General features: G+C 37.5%; 1 protein-coding gene across 1 annotated transcript; it reads left to right on the top strand.

The window, feature by feature from the left end:
* Nucleotides 1-9,797: 9,797 nt before the first annotated feature.
* chst12a (carbohydrate (chondroitin 4) sulfotransferase 12a) lies at nucleotides 9,798-11,247 on the top strand. Its single transcript, XM_062990399.1, has one exon. It carries the CDS (start codon nucleotides 9,809-9,811, stop codon nucleotides 11,117-11,119), a length of 1,311 nt encoding a protein of 436 aa, XP_062846469.1. The 5' UTR covers nucleotides 9,798-9,808; the 3' UTR covers nucleotides 11,120-11,247.
* The last annotated feature ends 5,009 nt before the right edge of the window (nucleotides 11,248-16,256 follow it).

Here is a 16,256-nt window from a genome sequence, read left to right as displayed (position 1 = left end):
TTTTACAGCAAATTGCATATTACACGAGAAAAGGCTTTCAAGGCGTGAATTAGGAAGGGCCTTATATGAGGCAGCTTCTCTGAAAACAGCAGAGAATCATCGTCCAAAACTAACAACCAGATTAAGTGAAATATGTCTCACTACTGGTTTGTAAAAAAAAAAGAAAAAAAACCAAAGGTGCTTAGATCACCTCACTATTCCACAGTTTAGATTCCACTTCAAAATGTATTGACTGCAAATTTCAGAGGGAAATTCATAACCCTTGAGGATTAAAGACAATTTGTCCAGAAGAATGGGTAGAAATTGAACCACAACGCTGCATGAAGGCGACTCTTTCAGTTTTGCTACAAAGAACTTATTAATATGTTATTAACTTATCAATATTTTAAAGCATATTCAACCCCAAATCAGGAAAAGTTGAGACAGCTTGGAAAATGCAAATAATAATTAAAAAACACAGTTTCTTACATTTACAGTTTTTTTCATTACATTTACTTTGACTTTTAACTTTTTTAAACTGTCTGCAATCAAATAAAAGTCAAAGTAAATGTAAGGAACACTGCATTTTTATTTTATTTGCATTTTCCATACTGTCCCAACTTTTTCTGATTTGGGGTTGTATTTATGCTAACAAATCCATTATTAGTTTGTACATATTTATGAGTACAAAGTCAAAAGAAGTGTGTTTGTAACTGGATATACACCGATCAGCCATAACATTAAAACCACCTCCTAGTTTCTACACGCTGTCCATGTTATCAGCTCCACTTACCATATAGAAGCACTTTGTAGTTCTACAATTACTGACTGTAGTCCATCTGTTCCTCTGCATGCTTTGTTAGCCCGCTTTCATGCTGTTCTTCAATGGTCAGGACCCCCACAGGACCACCACAGAGCAGGTATTATTTGGGAGGTGGATCGTTCTCAGCACTACAGTGACAAGGACATGGTGGTGGTGTGTTAGTGTGTGTTGTGCTAGTATGAGTTTTTACAACTCACTGTCCCTGCTGGACTGAGAATAGTCCACCAACCAAAAATATCCAGCCAACAACACCCCGTGGCCAGCGTCCTGTGACCACTGATGAAGTTCTAGGAGATGAGCAGCAATAGATGAGCGATCGTCTCTGACTTTACATCTACAAGGTGGACCGACTAGGTAGGAGTGTCTAATAGAGTGGACAGTGAGTGGACACGGTATTTAAAAACTCCAGCAGTGTCCACTCATACCAGCACAACACACACTAACACACCACCACCATGTCAGTGTCACCACACTCTGTGGGGGTCCTGACCATTGATGAACAGGGTGAAAGCAGGCTAAAAAAGTATGTAGAGAAACAGATAAACTACAGTCAGTAATTGTAGAACTATAAAGTGCTCCTATATGGTAAGTGGAGCTGATAAAATGGACAGTGTGTGTAGAAACAAGGAGGTGGTGAAGAACACTAACCAAAAAAGAGCAAAAGAAAAGCTTTGCTGGCTGCGCGCTGTGGAGAAGTTGCAGTTCAGAACAGTATGAAGTATTGTATGAAGTCGTGCGATGACTCCAGGCAGCCGTGGAAGTCTCGCGATATTTGAAGATCTCGGCTGATGGTGCGGAGCGCGGTGTGCACATCCTTCCTGAGGGTCTGATGTCTGGGTGGAGAAGATAGAAGAGAAGTACTGAGGTGAGCTCTCTATACTCGTTACCGTGTTAGAAAACCCGCGTTCATCTGTCTTTGTCACGGTGCGTTAAAACCTGTAGAGCGACGCAGACATCCGTTAGTGGTTTGGCTACTGAAACTGGAACAGATAACGCGCTGAACGGTTTGTTTTGTTACTCAGACTTCACATGAAAAAGTGGAGTGGATGTGGAACGTGTCGGTGCTGCCTCAGTGTCATATTACTCCTCTTACTGAGTGAATAAAGAAAACACTGTTTATACATTACACTTATCGTTTGTCTAACAGATTACACGTTGAAAAAGGTTTAATGCTGTTATTTTCCGTGCTGGCTGCCTTCAGAGAGGTGGAGAGACATGGTGTCAAAGAGCTACATTGTACTGATCTGAATCAAAGCGCTGAGGCTGTGGACAGAATTTATAGCATTAAATACAGTGTAGTACTGCCGTGCCAACGTGACACAACGTCCACAATGTCTTCCAGTACTCAACATTTCATTACAACTAACAGTTGCATTTAAAAGTTTGAACAGTGCTGGTCTGCACTATCAACTTAATAAATCGTTTTTTCGTCCCTAGGTTATAAATTTGTGTTAAAAATACTTTATTACAAAACAAATATTTTAGGTATTAAGAAGATCATTCATCACAAAAAAAATTACATACCAAAATAATTATGATTTCTATTTTTTATGATGATTTAAACATCAATATTTTGCTACTTTGGCCTTGTCCCCAACCCAGACTTTAAAACTTCTCTGCTCTAATAAAATGCTAAAAAGTGATCTATTCATTATTTTATAATTAACATAAAAAGAAACAATATGTAATTTTTTTTTTCATATTTGTACAACCTATGCATATCTTTGAGCAATATATTACTGTCCCCAGCATTATCGTCATTACCGCAACAGTGTATGGTTTCTGTAGGGAATCATTTGAAGAAACACTTGTTTATGTTGTAACCATGGAAACAAAGACTCGCAAGGAAGCACATGCCAGCCATGAGAGAAGATTGACATTTTAATGTCTGGAAATGTGAGTAATTTAATCATGTATTCCTCCTGATCATAGAGTATATTTATTCAGCGTCATTACCATTTACATCAGTATGGCAGTACTTCACCAAAAAAAAAAGAAATTTACACAGTATTTACATGTATTTCAAGTGCATCTTGTACTAGCTGTACTAGCAAATCCATGGCCTAGCTAGTTTTTTTTCTTAAAAAAAGTAAAAATTGTCATTACCGCAACACGTCATTACCAACACATAATGACATTTTGCTATGCCACTTCGCAAATAAATGTGAAATATTAAAATTCTATATAAGCTCAATTGTAGCCATCATTAAGTCTTCGCTCTAAAGCATGTAAGCATTATTTTGACATAATTAAAACAAAATTATTACAAATTTTATTTTTCAAAAGTTAAGATGGTAAAAAGAGCCCGCAATTGAAGAATCACCAGTATATATATATATATATATATATATATATATACCTAAAATTATACCTATAAAATTTTACATACATCTGTAATAACACTAATTTAGAGCAACTTGGAAAATCAGTTTGCTAGAAATGACTGTAAAGTAATTTAACTTTGTGGCATGGCCTTGTAATCCTTGTTAGTGTTGAGTTTGATATTAAATTAATCTCTAGGCAGAACAGTTATTACTATAGAATCAGAATCATAATTTATTTGCCAAGGTGTACAAGGAATTTATCTTGGTGCAGGTGTCAACATTGAGATGTTATAAAATAATATAGAAAAAGGTATATATATAAACACCAATCAGCCATAACATTAAAACCACCTCATTACATTAATACCACTTACCATATAGAGCCCCCTGATCTTCAATGGTCAGGACTCTCCCAGGACCACCACAGTGCAGGTATTATTTGTGTGGTGGATCTTTCTCAGCACTGCAGTGACACTGACATGGTGGTGGTGTGCTAGTGTGTGTTGTGCTGGTATGAGTGGATAAGACACAGCAGCGCTGCTGGAGTTTTTAAACACCTCAGTGTCACTGCTGGACTGAGAATAGTCCACCAACCAAAAATATCCAGCCAACAGCGCCCCGTGGGCATCCTGTGACCACTGATGAAGGTCTAGAATATGACCAGCTCAAACAGCAGCAATAGATGAGCGATCGTCTCTGACTTTACATCTACAAGGTGGACCAACTAGGTGGGAGTGTCTAATAGAGTGGATAGTGAGTGGACATGGTATTTAAAAACTCCAGCAGCGCTGCTGTGTCTGATCCACTCATACCAGCACAACACACACTAACACACCACCACCATGTCAGTGTCACTGCAGTGCTGAGAATGATCCACCACCCAAATAATACCTGCTCTGTGGTGATCCTGTGGAGGTCCTGACCATTGAAGAACAGGGTGAAAGCAGGTTAAAAAAGTATGTAGGGAAACAGATGGACTACAGTCAGTAATTGTATAACTACAATGTGCTCCTATATGGTAAGCGGAGCTGACAAAATGGACAGTGAGTGTAGAAACAATGTTATGTATATATACACTAACAAATTGTATGATATTGCATGGTAACAGTATATACTGTATAAATTTCAGGGTAGAACAACTTCTGTGTGAATAAACCTGTTTTTTTACAACAGGTTACAACAGGTTGCACATAGCTTTATTATGTGGTTTTCAAGAGGACAAACACAAGAAAGATTTTTTGCACAAGACAGTACTATGTTATGTTTCGAATGATTACTTGGTTCATTATGTGCATCGAACAAAGACAAAATAACCTGGTTTGGACTTGTGCACTAAGCAGGAAAAAATGCCATATTTAAGTTTGTTTCCAAAACTTTTGCAAAATCTCTAGCTCACTTCTCTTGGTGGTGTTTTATGTATATAGATTGTCATTTGGGTCAGCATTACCAAATTAACAGAGAACAACATGGTAACAGGAACATTTCATAGTGTCTTTATATAATGATGAAATTAGGCAGTGTGTGTATTACACATCTCCAGGGTTTCAGGAACCTTTGTTCAGATTTTGTCTCTGGTGGAGGAATTTGCCCATAGGGGGATTGACTACTTAAAATTGCCTCTTGTGTGAATTGCGTACTGGCTAATATACTAGCCTGGTAATCAGAAAGTTTAATCCCTACCACCGCCAGGTTTTCGATGTTGGGTCAGTGAGCAAGGCCCTTAACGCTTGATGGGTTGCATTATATGAATTAGTGGGTGGTTATTTAACAGTTTAACTACCAGCAACTTTGAGTCAACTGTGCTCAAGCAGCAGTTAAGAAATATACATTACTTAAACAAATAATCTAATATAATTGAAAATGAAACCAGTTTGCAGAATACCTAGCCAAGATAGAACAATACTGGGGCTAAAAGCCACAAACACTAAGGGTTAAAGAAAAATAAGGAAGTGGCAAAATAACAGAAACAAAGTGCAAGCAATATCTAATATGCTGAGGCATCATCCCTGTGGTTTAATGTCACTTCTCTAGACCTGAATTTGGGTGTTTTTAGTTTATTTATTCATACATTTTTTAACAAAGAATGTAAATAGCCAGAAAAAATGCTGGTCAGACCATGCACATAGAAAGCTTTATGTCAGTCTTGAATTATATGAATGAAGGCTTTCTCTTTGGCAAATTCTGCTGTGATATTAGCATTCCCCAGTCTTGGTCACTTCTGAACTGTGTACTTCCCACTTGTATTCACTAAACTGTGTAAGTAGTCACTTTTCTAGTTCCTAGGACTCTTAACCATGCCGAACATACCCCAGGGCTTTTAACCATTAAACGAAAGGCATGTATTTTCACCCTACGTGTTAACTGTCAGCCATGCACCCTATAATTGTAAAACTGATTTGTAAATGTATAATCTTCGAATCCATTTCAGTAAGAGAGAGAGTGTACGATCAATGCAGCTTTCCTGCATAATACATTGATTCACTGAGTCAACATTGTGTACTCCAGCACTCCAGCTTTATCCTCTGTGAAATGTTCTGTGCTGGATGTTGTTAGAATAACACCACTGTACTATAACAGAGTCACAAAGGTACCTAGAGTCATCGGGTTAAATCAGGGTTACTCTCAGCTGCATGCGACTTTAGATATTTGACTTGAAATCTTTCCTTGTATGAATTGCCCTGCAGTACCTGTAGATGTTTTCTCACACAGGGGCATATTTAAACTGGTTTATTATTAATTATTATTAAAGTAGTCTATGAATTAAATGCAACACTATAGTATAAGGATAATCTAGGGCAGATGGAATGCCTTTATTTGTCATATATACATATACACATGTACAGTACAATGAAATTCTTTATTCGCATATCTCAAAGACCCAACAGTGGCTCCATGGCAGAGCTGGGATTCAAACCCACAATAAAAAAAGGCCCCCGGTTTGAATCTGGGCTCTGCTACCGGTCGGCTGGGCACCATCTAGCGGGCACAATTGGCAGTGCCTGCAGCAGACAAAATTGGCCACCGAGTCTGCTGGGTGGGAAAAGACTGGACTAAGTGGGTGGGGTCTTCAAACGCTGTGCAAGTACCCTGGTTAGCAGACCGAGGCACATGTGCAGAAGTGGATGAGCCTCGTGTGAATTCACCGAGGCAGGAGAGAAAAAGAAGGGGTTGAGGGACTGCGCACGCGTCGGACGGGGCGAGGAGCAGGCAAATATACCCTCCTCCTATGCAATCAGGACCCCCCATGCGGAAGACTAATTGGCTATGCTAAATCGGGAGAAAAAGAGAAAAAATTCATAAATAAATAGGGAAAAATGTAGATGAGGCTAAATTGAAGAGCACCGCATAATACGGTTACGCATTTCAAAAATGGCAAACGAATTACATTCAGGTGTTTCTTTCCTTACACCTTTTTGGTGTAACATTTAAGCTTTGGTCATCTAAGTTAATATGTATATATTGTTTTAAAATTACAGGCAAAGGCAGGCTACAATTTAGTGGCATGCTTACATAAGGAACCCAGTATAGTGTCTTGCCTAAGTTGAAATCTGGCAACCTAGACACATGCATGGATTTATATTTCTGACCAGATCTTTTTATAAAATCCTGTTACAAAGGATTTATGATTATACGAAATTTAATGTATATTAAATTAGGGCTGCCACGATTGGTCCACCTAGTCGATGACGTCGACACTAAAAATGCGTCAGTTGGTGCATCGTTTTTAAAACTATGTTTATAAATGATCCTTTTTAATTTCTACCTCGTTTCCATTTATATAACCGTTCATATGATTTCCCTCAGCACTACTTGCTTCGTGCATGACCTCAGTCGTATTTGATCCAGTCACTGGTTGGCGGCATTAAGCGCAGTCTTAAAAAATGCCATCTGCAGCAGTCAGAGGCCGATTGTAGAGAGCTTTCAAAGAAGAGCTTAAAGTTTTCCAAGACCCAAATCATCAAAAGTTAGGAGAAATAGGAGACACAATATGGACATAAACCCTGTTTACATTTATTTTGTGCCATATTATTATGCCATACAGTTTGTTAAATCAGATTCTAAATGAAACTTTTTGGAGAAAAATTTATCGCTAAGATTAATCAACTAATTGATAAAATAGTCAATGATGAATCGATAGAAAAATAGTCGTTAGTGGCAGGCCTATGTAAAATATATATTCAGGTCATTAATATAATATATAAAAATATAGATTATTTTTCGTGTGACTTGAATTTTAATGTTTTTGCTTTTTTTTTTTTTAATAATTTTATTTTTTTTGAGGACATTACAAGCAAGTCACATCAAAGATTTTCTTAACATTTTCTAACAATGCCTTTAGCTTTTTCATTTTATTTTTTAAAATAAACATATAACTATGTACATTCAGGGAATATCTTGCATTCTCAACAATACAAAAAAAAATAAAAAATAGATAAATAAATACAGTCTAAAATAAATAAGTAGAGTCTAAAATAAACTGTTATGCCTTTAAGGTCCATTGTGAGCCACAAACTATTATCCATTCAACTGTCATTGTCTAAACACATTGTTTCCATCACATCTGGCCTCATCTCTGCTAAGTACTGCATCCACCTATTCCAATGATTTTTAAATACATCCATTTTAATATTTATTGAAAAAGTGATCCTCTCCATTGCATATATTTCTTTAGTTAATTCAATCCAGTCATCTATAGTTGGTCCCTCTAATTGTAACCATTTCCTGGTCAATGCCTTTTTACTGGCTGCTAAAAGCACTGCCATTAAATATTCATCTATTTGTCCCATATCAGGGTGAATATATCCCAAATATAATACCTTACTACACATGGGCACAACTTTTCTAAATATATGCTGCAGCGCTTCCCTTATGTCTTCCCAAAACTTTCTAATATTTGGACATTCCCAAAAAATGTGATAATGATTTGCCTCTTGGCATCCACATTTCCTCCAACACACTGGGGCAGTAGCATTCATGTGAGCTGTCTGCTGTGGTGTAATAAAGTACCTAATAATATTTTTCCAGCAAAATTCCTTCCATTTCAAAGATCTGGTACTTTTCCATTGAAATCTCCATATACTTGTCCATTCCTCTTCTGTAATTATCATTACCCCTTCCTTTTCCCATTTTTGTTTGACATAATCCGTTGAATGTATATTCATGCTTAAAAGGGCTTTATAAATCTTAGAGATTGTTCTATAACAAGTTTCATCTTTGGATGCATATGCTTTAATTAGTAGTTCTACTATACCATTATGTTTAACCCTACATCCCTTCTTCACTTTCTGATCAAAGTAATTTCTTATTTGAAGATACCTGTAAAAATCCTGGTTCTCTAATTGGAAATGTTCTTTTAGTTTTTGGAAGCTCATGATTTCTCCCCCCTCAACTATAGTACACATGGCTGTTATTCCTTTCGTCACCCAAGTTCTAAATCTATTATCCAATCTATTTGGTGGGAATTCCGAATCATATGCTCCCCATGTGAGGATTTTAACACAATCTTCCAACCTATATTCTCTAATAACGTTTTTCCACACTTTCAGTGTGGATTTTACCCACGGGTTATTGATTTCATCTATATATTTTTGTATCTCTTTATCTGTCATTATTGCTTGTAGAGGAGTATCATGTACAGTAAAGTTCTCTATTGATTTCCACTGTGCCTGATAATTTGGATTACACCAGCACACTATTGCTCGAATTTGTGCTGCTTGATAATAATTTCTCAGTGATGGTAGAGCCCAACCCCCCTCCTCCTTTAATAGCTGTAATGTTTTAAAACGTACTCTAGGTTTTTTCCCCTGCCAAATAAATCGTGAAAGCATTCTGAATTTTAATGTTTTACAAAAAATAAATATATATATATACTGCTTATGCTTTAATAAGCTGAATTTATTTCCTCTCTCTCTCTATGTTCAGAAATAACTGTCTAAATGATCTAAAGCAGGGTTTGTTGTTTAGATTAAAAGATGATCATTTTTTATCTTTTCATTTTGTTATTAAACCACCAGTGTGTGTTTGTGTATATCTGTGATAAACGTGCAGGGCTTAGTGGTTAAAAGTTTACTTAGTTAAGACAGTTGTAATTATTTTGTAAACTTCTAATTGTTTGTAAAGTAAACTGTGTTCCTGACTCTTTATCTAAAACTAAAACTGACAGCTTGGTCTCTGTCTTAATTTCTTTCTCACATGTCAGTGCTTGCAGTAATGCGCGTTTGTGTACAGAAGCCTAGTATCAAATCACTGTTCTTCACCACTGAAATAAACACAGTGAGCTGCGCTGTTCTATTAAATGCAGTGTGTTATTAATTTAGTGTGCAGAGTATAAATTGAGTTTAAGACACTGAAGGATGGACATAGACGCATGAAATGATTTGTAAGAAGTCTGAGAAGCTTACACATACGGTATACAGCTCAAAATGATACATTTCTTCTGAACTTTTGTAATAATCTTCCCACAAATCACCAAATTTTGTGCATATTGCTCTTTCTTTAATTGAATTGAATTGAATATAATTTTAGGAATTAATGCACCACTACCAGCCAATATGTTTTAGCCAGGCAGAATATTTCCATAGTCATGCAATAACAGAATGTAAACATTGTAAAGAATTTAAATATATATTAAAAAACTGCTTTTCATCTAGGTCTCCGGTGGTGGCATGGAGCTTAGGTGAGAATGGAACATTCCCTGTCCAAACCAGACAAAATGGCCAAGTCGAGGCTGTTTCGAATTTTCCTAATTCTGGGTTCTGTCTTCATGATTCTGCTAATCATTATCTACTGGGATGATGTTGGAGCCACCCATTTCTACCTGCAAACAACCATCTCTGGCCTTTATTCTTCACACCTTCCCCCAGAGAGACACGCTGCTTCAAAACAGAAACTGGAGGACGACAAGGATGGCTCATTCCTGTCTGATATTGATGCTTTTGTTAACCAGTTTTTGGAAGGCACGTCTGATCCTACTGAGCAGGTAAGAGTAGAAACTCCAACTGGAGAGACTCACAACCAGACCTCAGATAAACCTGAGGAAAGATTTGTCCCCAGACGTGAGTGGAAGATTCACCTTTCTCCAATAGCTGTAGAAAAGAAACAAAGACAGGATAACAGGAAGCATATGATCCGTGATCTCTGCAGCAGCAACAGCAGCTTGGACTTTCCGGGAAAGAACAGGACGTTTGATGACATCCCTAACAAAGAGTTGGACCATTTAATTGTGGATGACCGCCATGGGATTGTCTACTGCTATGTTCCCAAGGTGGCTTGCACCAACTGGAAGCGCATCATGATCGTCCTGAGCGAGAGCTTGTTGATAAACGGTGCACCCTACCAGGATCCTTTGGACATCCCTGTCGAACTCATCCACAACAGCAGCGTGCACTTTACGTTCAACAAGTTCTGGAAGCGTTATGGAAAGTTCTCCCGTCACTTAATGAAAATCAAGCTGAAAAAGTATACCAAGTTCTTGTTCATCCGCGACCCTTTTGTTCGACTCATCTCAGCCTACAGGAACAAGTTTGAGCTGGAGAACGAGGACTTCTACAGGAGATTCGCTGTCGTCATGCTGAAGAGATACGGCAACTACTCTGACCCACCAGCATCCGTGGTGGACGCTTTTGCGGCCGGAATTCGACCAACGTTTTCAAACTTTATTCAGTACTTGTTGGATCCGAACACTGAGAAAGAAATGCCTTTTAACGAGCACTGGAGACAGATGCACCGTCTGTGCCACCCTTGCCAGATCAATTATGACTTTGTGGGAAAGCTGGAGACTCTGGATGAGGACGCTGAGCATTTGTTGAGGATCCTGCGTGTGGACAATATTGTTGAGTTTCCACCGAGTCACCATAACAGGACAGTCAGCAGCTGGGAGCAGGATTGGTTTGCCAGTATTCCCTTCGAATCACGAAAACAGCTGTACCAGCTGTATGAGCCGGACTTCAGACTCTTTGGGTATCCTAAACCGGAGAAGCTGTTACATGAGTAAAAGTGTTTTTTAAAAGTTTTATTTAGTGATCAGTGAACAACTGGGCATTGGGAAAAAATGGATTAATATTACTTTAGCTTTTTAAAAGCAGTTTTATTCCCCAATTTTTGGTCAGACAACATCAATTTGGCATGCAGTATTATATTGAAGATGTATGTTAATAATAATGTCTTCTTCTTTTTAAGTAGTGATTTTTAATAATTTTTTCTTGGTTTAAATGAATAATCAATTGTTTTTAAAGCAAGTTTGCAGGTGAAATGGATATTTTGCGCATAGGATATTAAATTTTTTCAATTTTTGCTAATAAATGTCTAATAAACTCAACAAATATTCAGAAAGGTCCCCACATGACCATCTTAGAATCTCTTGAAATTTTGTTCATATGTAAGGGGGACCTTATTCATGGACAAATACAGCACGTTTCACAAATTCGTCAACTACTTCCAGATTTACAGCTCTTTCTTTGACCCTAACCCAAAACATGTCTTTGCAAAAACCATAATTCACAACATTGTCAAATTAATATCTCTGCAAGAGAAGAGCTACAGGCTCGATTTTTGTCCCAAGTGTATATAAGTCTATATAGTTCACTTGTATGTAATCTGCTCTTAAGTCTAAAAGAAATTTAAACGTCTAAAACATGCATTTTGATGTTATATTCTAGGTCAGGGGTGCCCACACTTTCGTGGCTTGAGATCTACTCTTTCAGTTGACAGGTCATCAGTTTTTAAAAAAGCTTTGTAGTTTAAAAAAAAAAAAAAAGTGCTTCAGTTGCCTATATTGATATTCAACATTACAGGCCAAGTGACTGAAAAAGCACACTATTCTAACCTTATTCTGATGATTTGCACTGAATGGTGTCAGCCAGGTTTATGTAGTCCGGACAGTAGCTGCTGATGCCAGTTCTCAAACAGTCTTCCAAGAGATTCACATAAATGCTGGCAGTCTTATATATGGCACATTTTTATATGTTTGGATATTTTACCTCAGCCAGCAAGTTCCAAAATTGTCCAGCAGAGGCCCTTGACTTTATATGAATATCAGATTGTAGGGTTAAAATTCCTCCGTCAGCTTCTTCCACATATGAATGAAATGCAGTTTTTTTTTTTTTTTTTGTGCTTGGTTGCACACTCATCTTCACAAACAGTGTAAGTTACAAAAATTTAAAAGCAATTGGCTACTGATGAATGAAAACTTTCTAGATTAGCGGTGCTTTAAACGGGCTGAGGCGTAGCTGTGGTAACACCGCAAATTAAAGAAACAGTGGACACATTTCATGTCAATCGCAGTGACCTGTTTGAATGAGGAGCGATCTACCAACGTGACTGGGAGATCACGATCGACATATTGGGCACCCCTGTTCTAGGTGCAATAACTTCTAAGCCGAAAGCCTCAGGTAGGAAGAGGTCCAGGGAAAAAGTCACCTTTAAAGTCTTTGTGAAATTAATAACTAACAGAGACTGAACATTAAATGTATGATGATGAAACAGTAATGAAAAAGAATTACAGAAGACTAATGTGTGCTTTATATATATATATATATATATATATATACTGATCAGCCATAACATTAAAACCACCTCCTTGTTTCTACACTCACTGTCCACATTTTATCAGCTCCACTTACAATATAGGAGCACTTTGTAGTTCTACAATTACTGACTGTAGTCCATCTATTTCTCTGCATGCTTTGTTAGCCCCCTTTCATGCTGTTCTTCAATGGTTCTTCAATGGTCATATACATATGCCTGTATCACAATTACTGTGTCATAAAAATTTGCATAAAACCCTTTGACTTGTTGCTTGCAGCTTAGGAGTTAATGCACCTAGAATAAGTAAGAACAGATGACTAACATAAAATATGGGGGCTAAATACACACACAAAAAATCAGGCCTTAGCTCATCTCTTTCTAGAGATATAAACCCGACAAACATTTATGTAAATAGTGCATTTTTGCAAAGACATTGGATTAGGGTCACTGCAAGAGCTGCAAATTTCTAACTAGTTGACAAATTTGCAAATCATGCTGGATTTTGATGAATGGATCACCCTACATATGAGCAGAATTCTGAAATGGTCAGTTAAAAACCATTTGTTGAAGTGGAATGACCTAAATGTGAAAGTACCACATTATTTTGGAAGAACATTTGGAATATGATATAGCTTTCTTTTTTCATCTTCTATTGTCAGTAGAGGAATTTTTATTTGTGCATAAAACCTTTTCATCCTCACTTTCTGTGTGGATGTGGAGACTTGTTTTTTTCACACCTCATTTAAAATGGGGCAGGAGAAAATAGATCCGAGAAATCCGAGCAGTATTGGCTTTAATGTGTGCTTAACACATGGTATTTCGGTCGCCTCTGTCTAATGACACAGTGTTACTGCAGATCTGCTGTTTTAGCAGACGTGAAGGGGAAATTTCTGTAACGCACGCAGAATATCAAAGACAGTGCTTGCAGCTTGTGTTTGGTACGGGTGGCATCGTTCCTTTCATCATTTTGCATCCTTTTCCGCTTTGTTTTGAGCATCCATTCCCTGGGCAGCTCACTGCTGTTGGATCACTCCTTTTTTCTTTCTTTTTATCAGCAGTGTGCCTTGCATGCAAGCGTGTATGCCTTTAAGCCTTCTTTATAAATATCCATCTCTCAAGAGACCTATTGTGGGGAAAGAGAAAATGGCTTGTTTGTTTGCGTAGACTTGAGCATTTAGCTGTGGATTCCTGGTTTGCATATTAAGTCCAAATCCAGGCACGGAAGAACTCTGTCCGAGCTAAAAAGCCCGGGTTTTACTTGATTAATGCACACATACATGGCCGCAGTCCTTATTAAACACTTGGCAGTTAAACGTTACGCACCTGTTTTTCTGTAGCACAAAATAAGTCTGTTTTTTAGATTTTGGGTTGTGCAAAGCATAGATTTTGATGTGTGTGTTTGGAATGAAGTTGCCAGTTATGATGTTTGTGTCTGCATGTGTCTGCTTGATTTAAAGAAAATCCAGTGTAAATCTAGGTTGGAGGCTGTCTAGTGCGTGCTTTTATTTAAAGCTGGCTGTATATGTGGTTAAAAAAGATGCTTTGGTGCAATGGGACATCATTTAAATCCCAAATAAGTGTAGCATCACATGGCAGCAGGACTGCATGGGGAAGCTTTTTTTCTGTGTAGCTGCTTGTTTGCTCATGGCTGTGAAAGCGGCAGCATGACCCATCATGATGAACAGCATAAAGCAGCATTTTTACACTGGTTTTTTTTTTTTGCCATATGCAAGTATTTACCTGAAATTTAAACCTTATTTCCAGAAAAGTTGGGATGTTTTGTGAAATGCACAAAAAAGAAGAATCTGTTATTTATTAATTCTTTTAAATCTTTATTTAAACAAAGAAGTAAAAAGAAATAACTTACAATGTTTTACTAATCAACTTAATTGTATTTTGTAAAAACATACAGTATTTAGAGCATGCAACACATTGCAAAAAGTCTGTCACACGCCCCCTCCGACACGTGCAGTAGCCGACTGCATTTTTTCTCATGCATTTTTCTTAAGTAAATCAGCTGCTTTCATGTGAGAAGCTGCAAAACCGCTGTGCAGTTAACTTCTGTGGAGCTTGATGCAGTTCACCTGATTGAATTTTGAGCCAGTTTGCCGCTGATATTTTCAAAGCGCCTCAAATGAGATGAACTGTCTGATATGACTTGGTAAAAGTGACCCGGACAGTCGAACCGCGCTTAACGTGAAAAATAAAGCTTAACCTGGCTTGTTGAACTAAAACAACGAGCGATGAATTTGGGCAGTACAGAGCACACTTATAACCAGTAATAACGGAGAGAAATTTAGTGTTCCTATGTCGTACTTTTAGTACATTCAGCCACGTTACGTTTTTTTTTTTGTTCGTTAAGCTTTTTCGACTCTCCCGAGACGCTGATTCTCACAACCCCGAGCTGCAGAACCACCACACAGTAAAGTAAATACATCTACACATAGATATAATTATTGTATTTTAGTCTGGGTTTGATGGCTATTTCACACAAATGGATGTTCATATCGTGGAACTTCAGTGATGTTTCACTGCTCAAGCCAATCGCTAAGTAAAGTGGCTATTTGCGCCGAGGGTCTCGGTGAGAGCGAAGCGCAAAACGCTTCTCACGTGAATTAACTAAAGAAAGCAACAATAGGGGAGAAACTCGAGGAATGGAGTCACCATCTACGTCTTCTTATCACCAATAGCTGATCGATGCTTTTTGCATAAAAACGAACATCTGTAACAACAGCATAAATGCTCACAGATAATCTACACGCTCCGCCATCATGTTACTACTTTTAACTTACTTACTCTTTTAAGAAACCAGAACAGAACCGGTTTAGGAACCAGAGTTTTTTTGGTGGAAAAGTGCTAAAATTGTTGCAGTTTTTCAAGTGGAATTTTCCTCCGTTCATGGTTTATACGGGACTTAAGCTGCTCAACAGTCTGTAGTTGCTGTCATCTGATTTTTCTCTTCATGCTGCACTATACATTTTCAATAGGAGAAAGATCTGGTTGGCATTCTCACTGTTGTAGTGCATGCATACAAAATGTGTTTCTATTAACGAAATACAATTAAGTTGATAAGTGAAAAAAGTTTTTTTTTTCAGTTAAAGGTTCAAGAGAATTAACAAATCACTTTGTTTTTAATGCATTTTGCAAAATGTCCCAACTTTTTTGGAAATGAGGTTTTCTCAGCTTCTGAGTTTAGAATAGCAGTAAAGGGTCTCCTAGTAAGATGCGTCTTTTGGAGTAAAAGAAACTGCCTGTTCTGTGCTGCCGCTTTTTTTTCTTTACATTTGACTCCACTATAGTGCCAGTTTAAGTGTTTACCCCTATAAGCAGCTGGACCATGATGTAATGGATCAGGTGCTAGCAGTGACTTACTAAACATGAGGACAAAAAGTTTACACACACACAAACACACAAATTATAATGTACAGGTATTTTTTTATAAGTGTATTACATAAAGAAAAGAAATTACTTATTGATCAGATATACACTATATGGACAAAACTATTGGGACACACCTTCTGATTTTAAATATATGTGTTTCAGCCTCAGACAATTGCTGACAGGTGTAATAAATCATTTATATAAGGGAAATTATATGTTTCCAA

Source organism: Trichomycterus rosablanca, chromosome 2 (genome assembly GCF_030014385.1).
Source record: "Trichomycterus rosablanca isolate fTriRos1 chromosome 2, fTriRos1.hap1, whole genome shotgun sequence".
NCBI lineage: Eukaryota > Metazoa > Chordata > Actinopteri > Siluriformes > Trichomycteridae > Trichomycterus > Trichomycterus rosablanca.
The sequence above is the reverse complement of the archived record's forward strand: the minus strand, read 5'-3'. Positions and strand labels throughout refer to the sequence as shown.

What these genes read in the sequence shown, in the direction of transcription:
- chst12a (XM_062990399.1), top strand. Translation starts at nt 9,809, where the DNA reads ATGGAACATTCCCTGTCCAAACCAGACAAAATGGCCAAGTCGAGGCTG.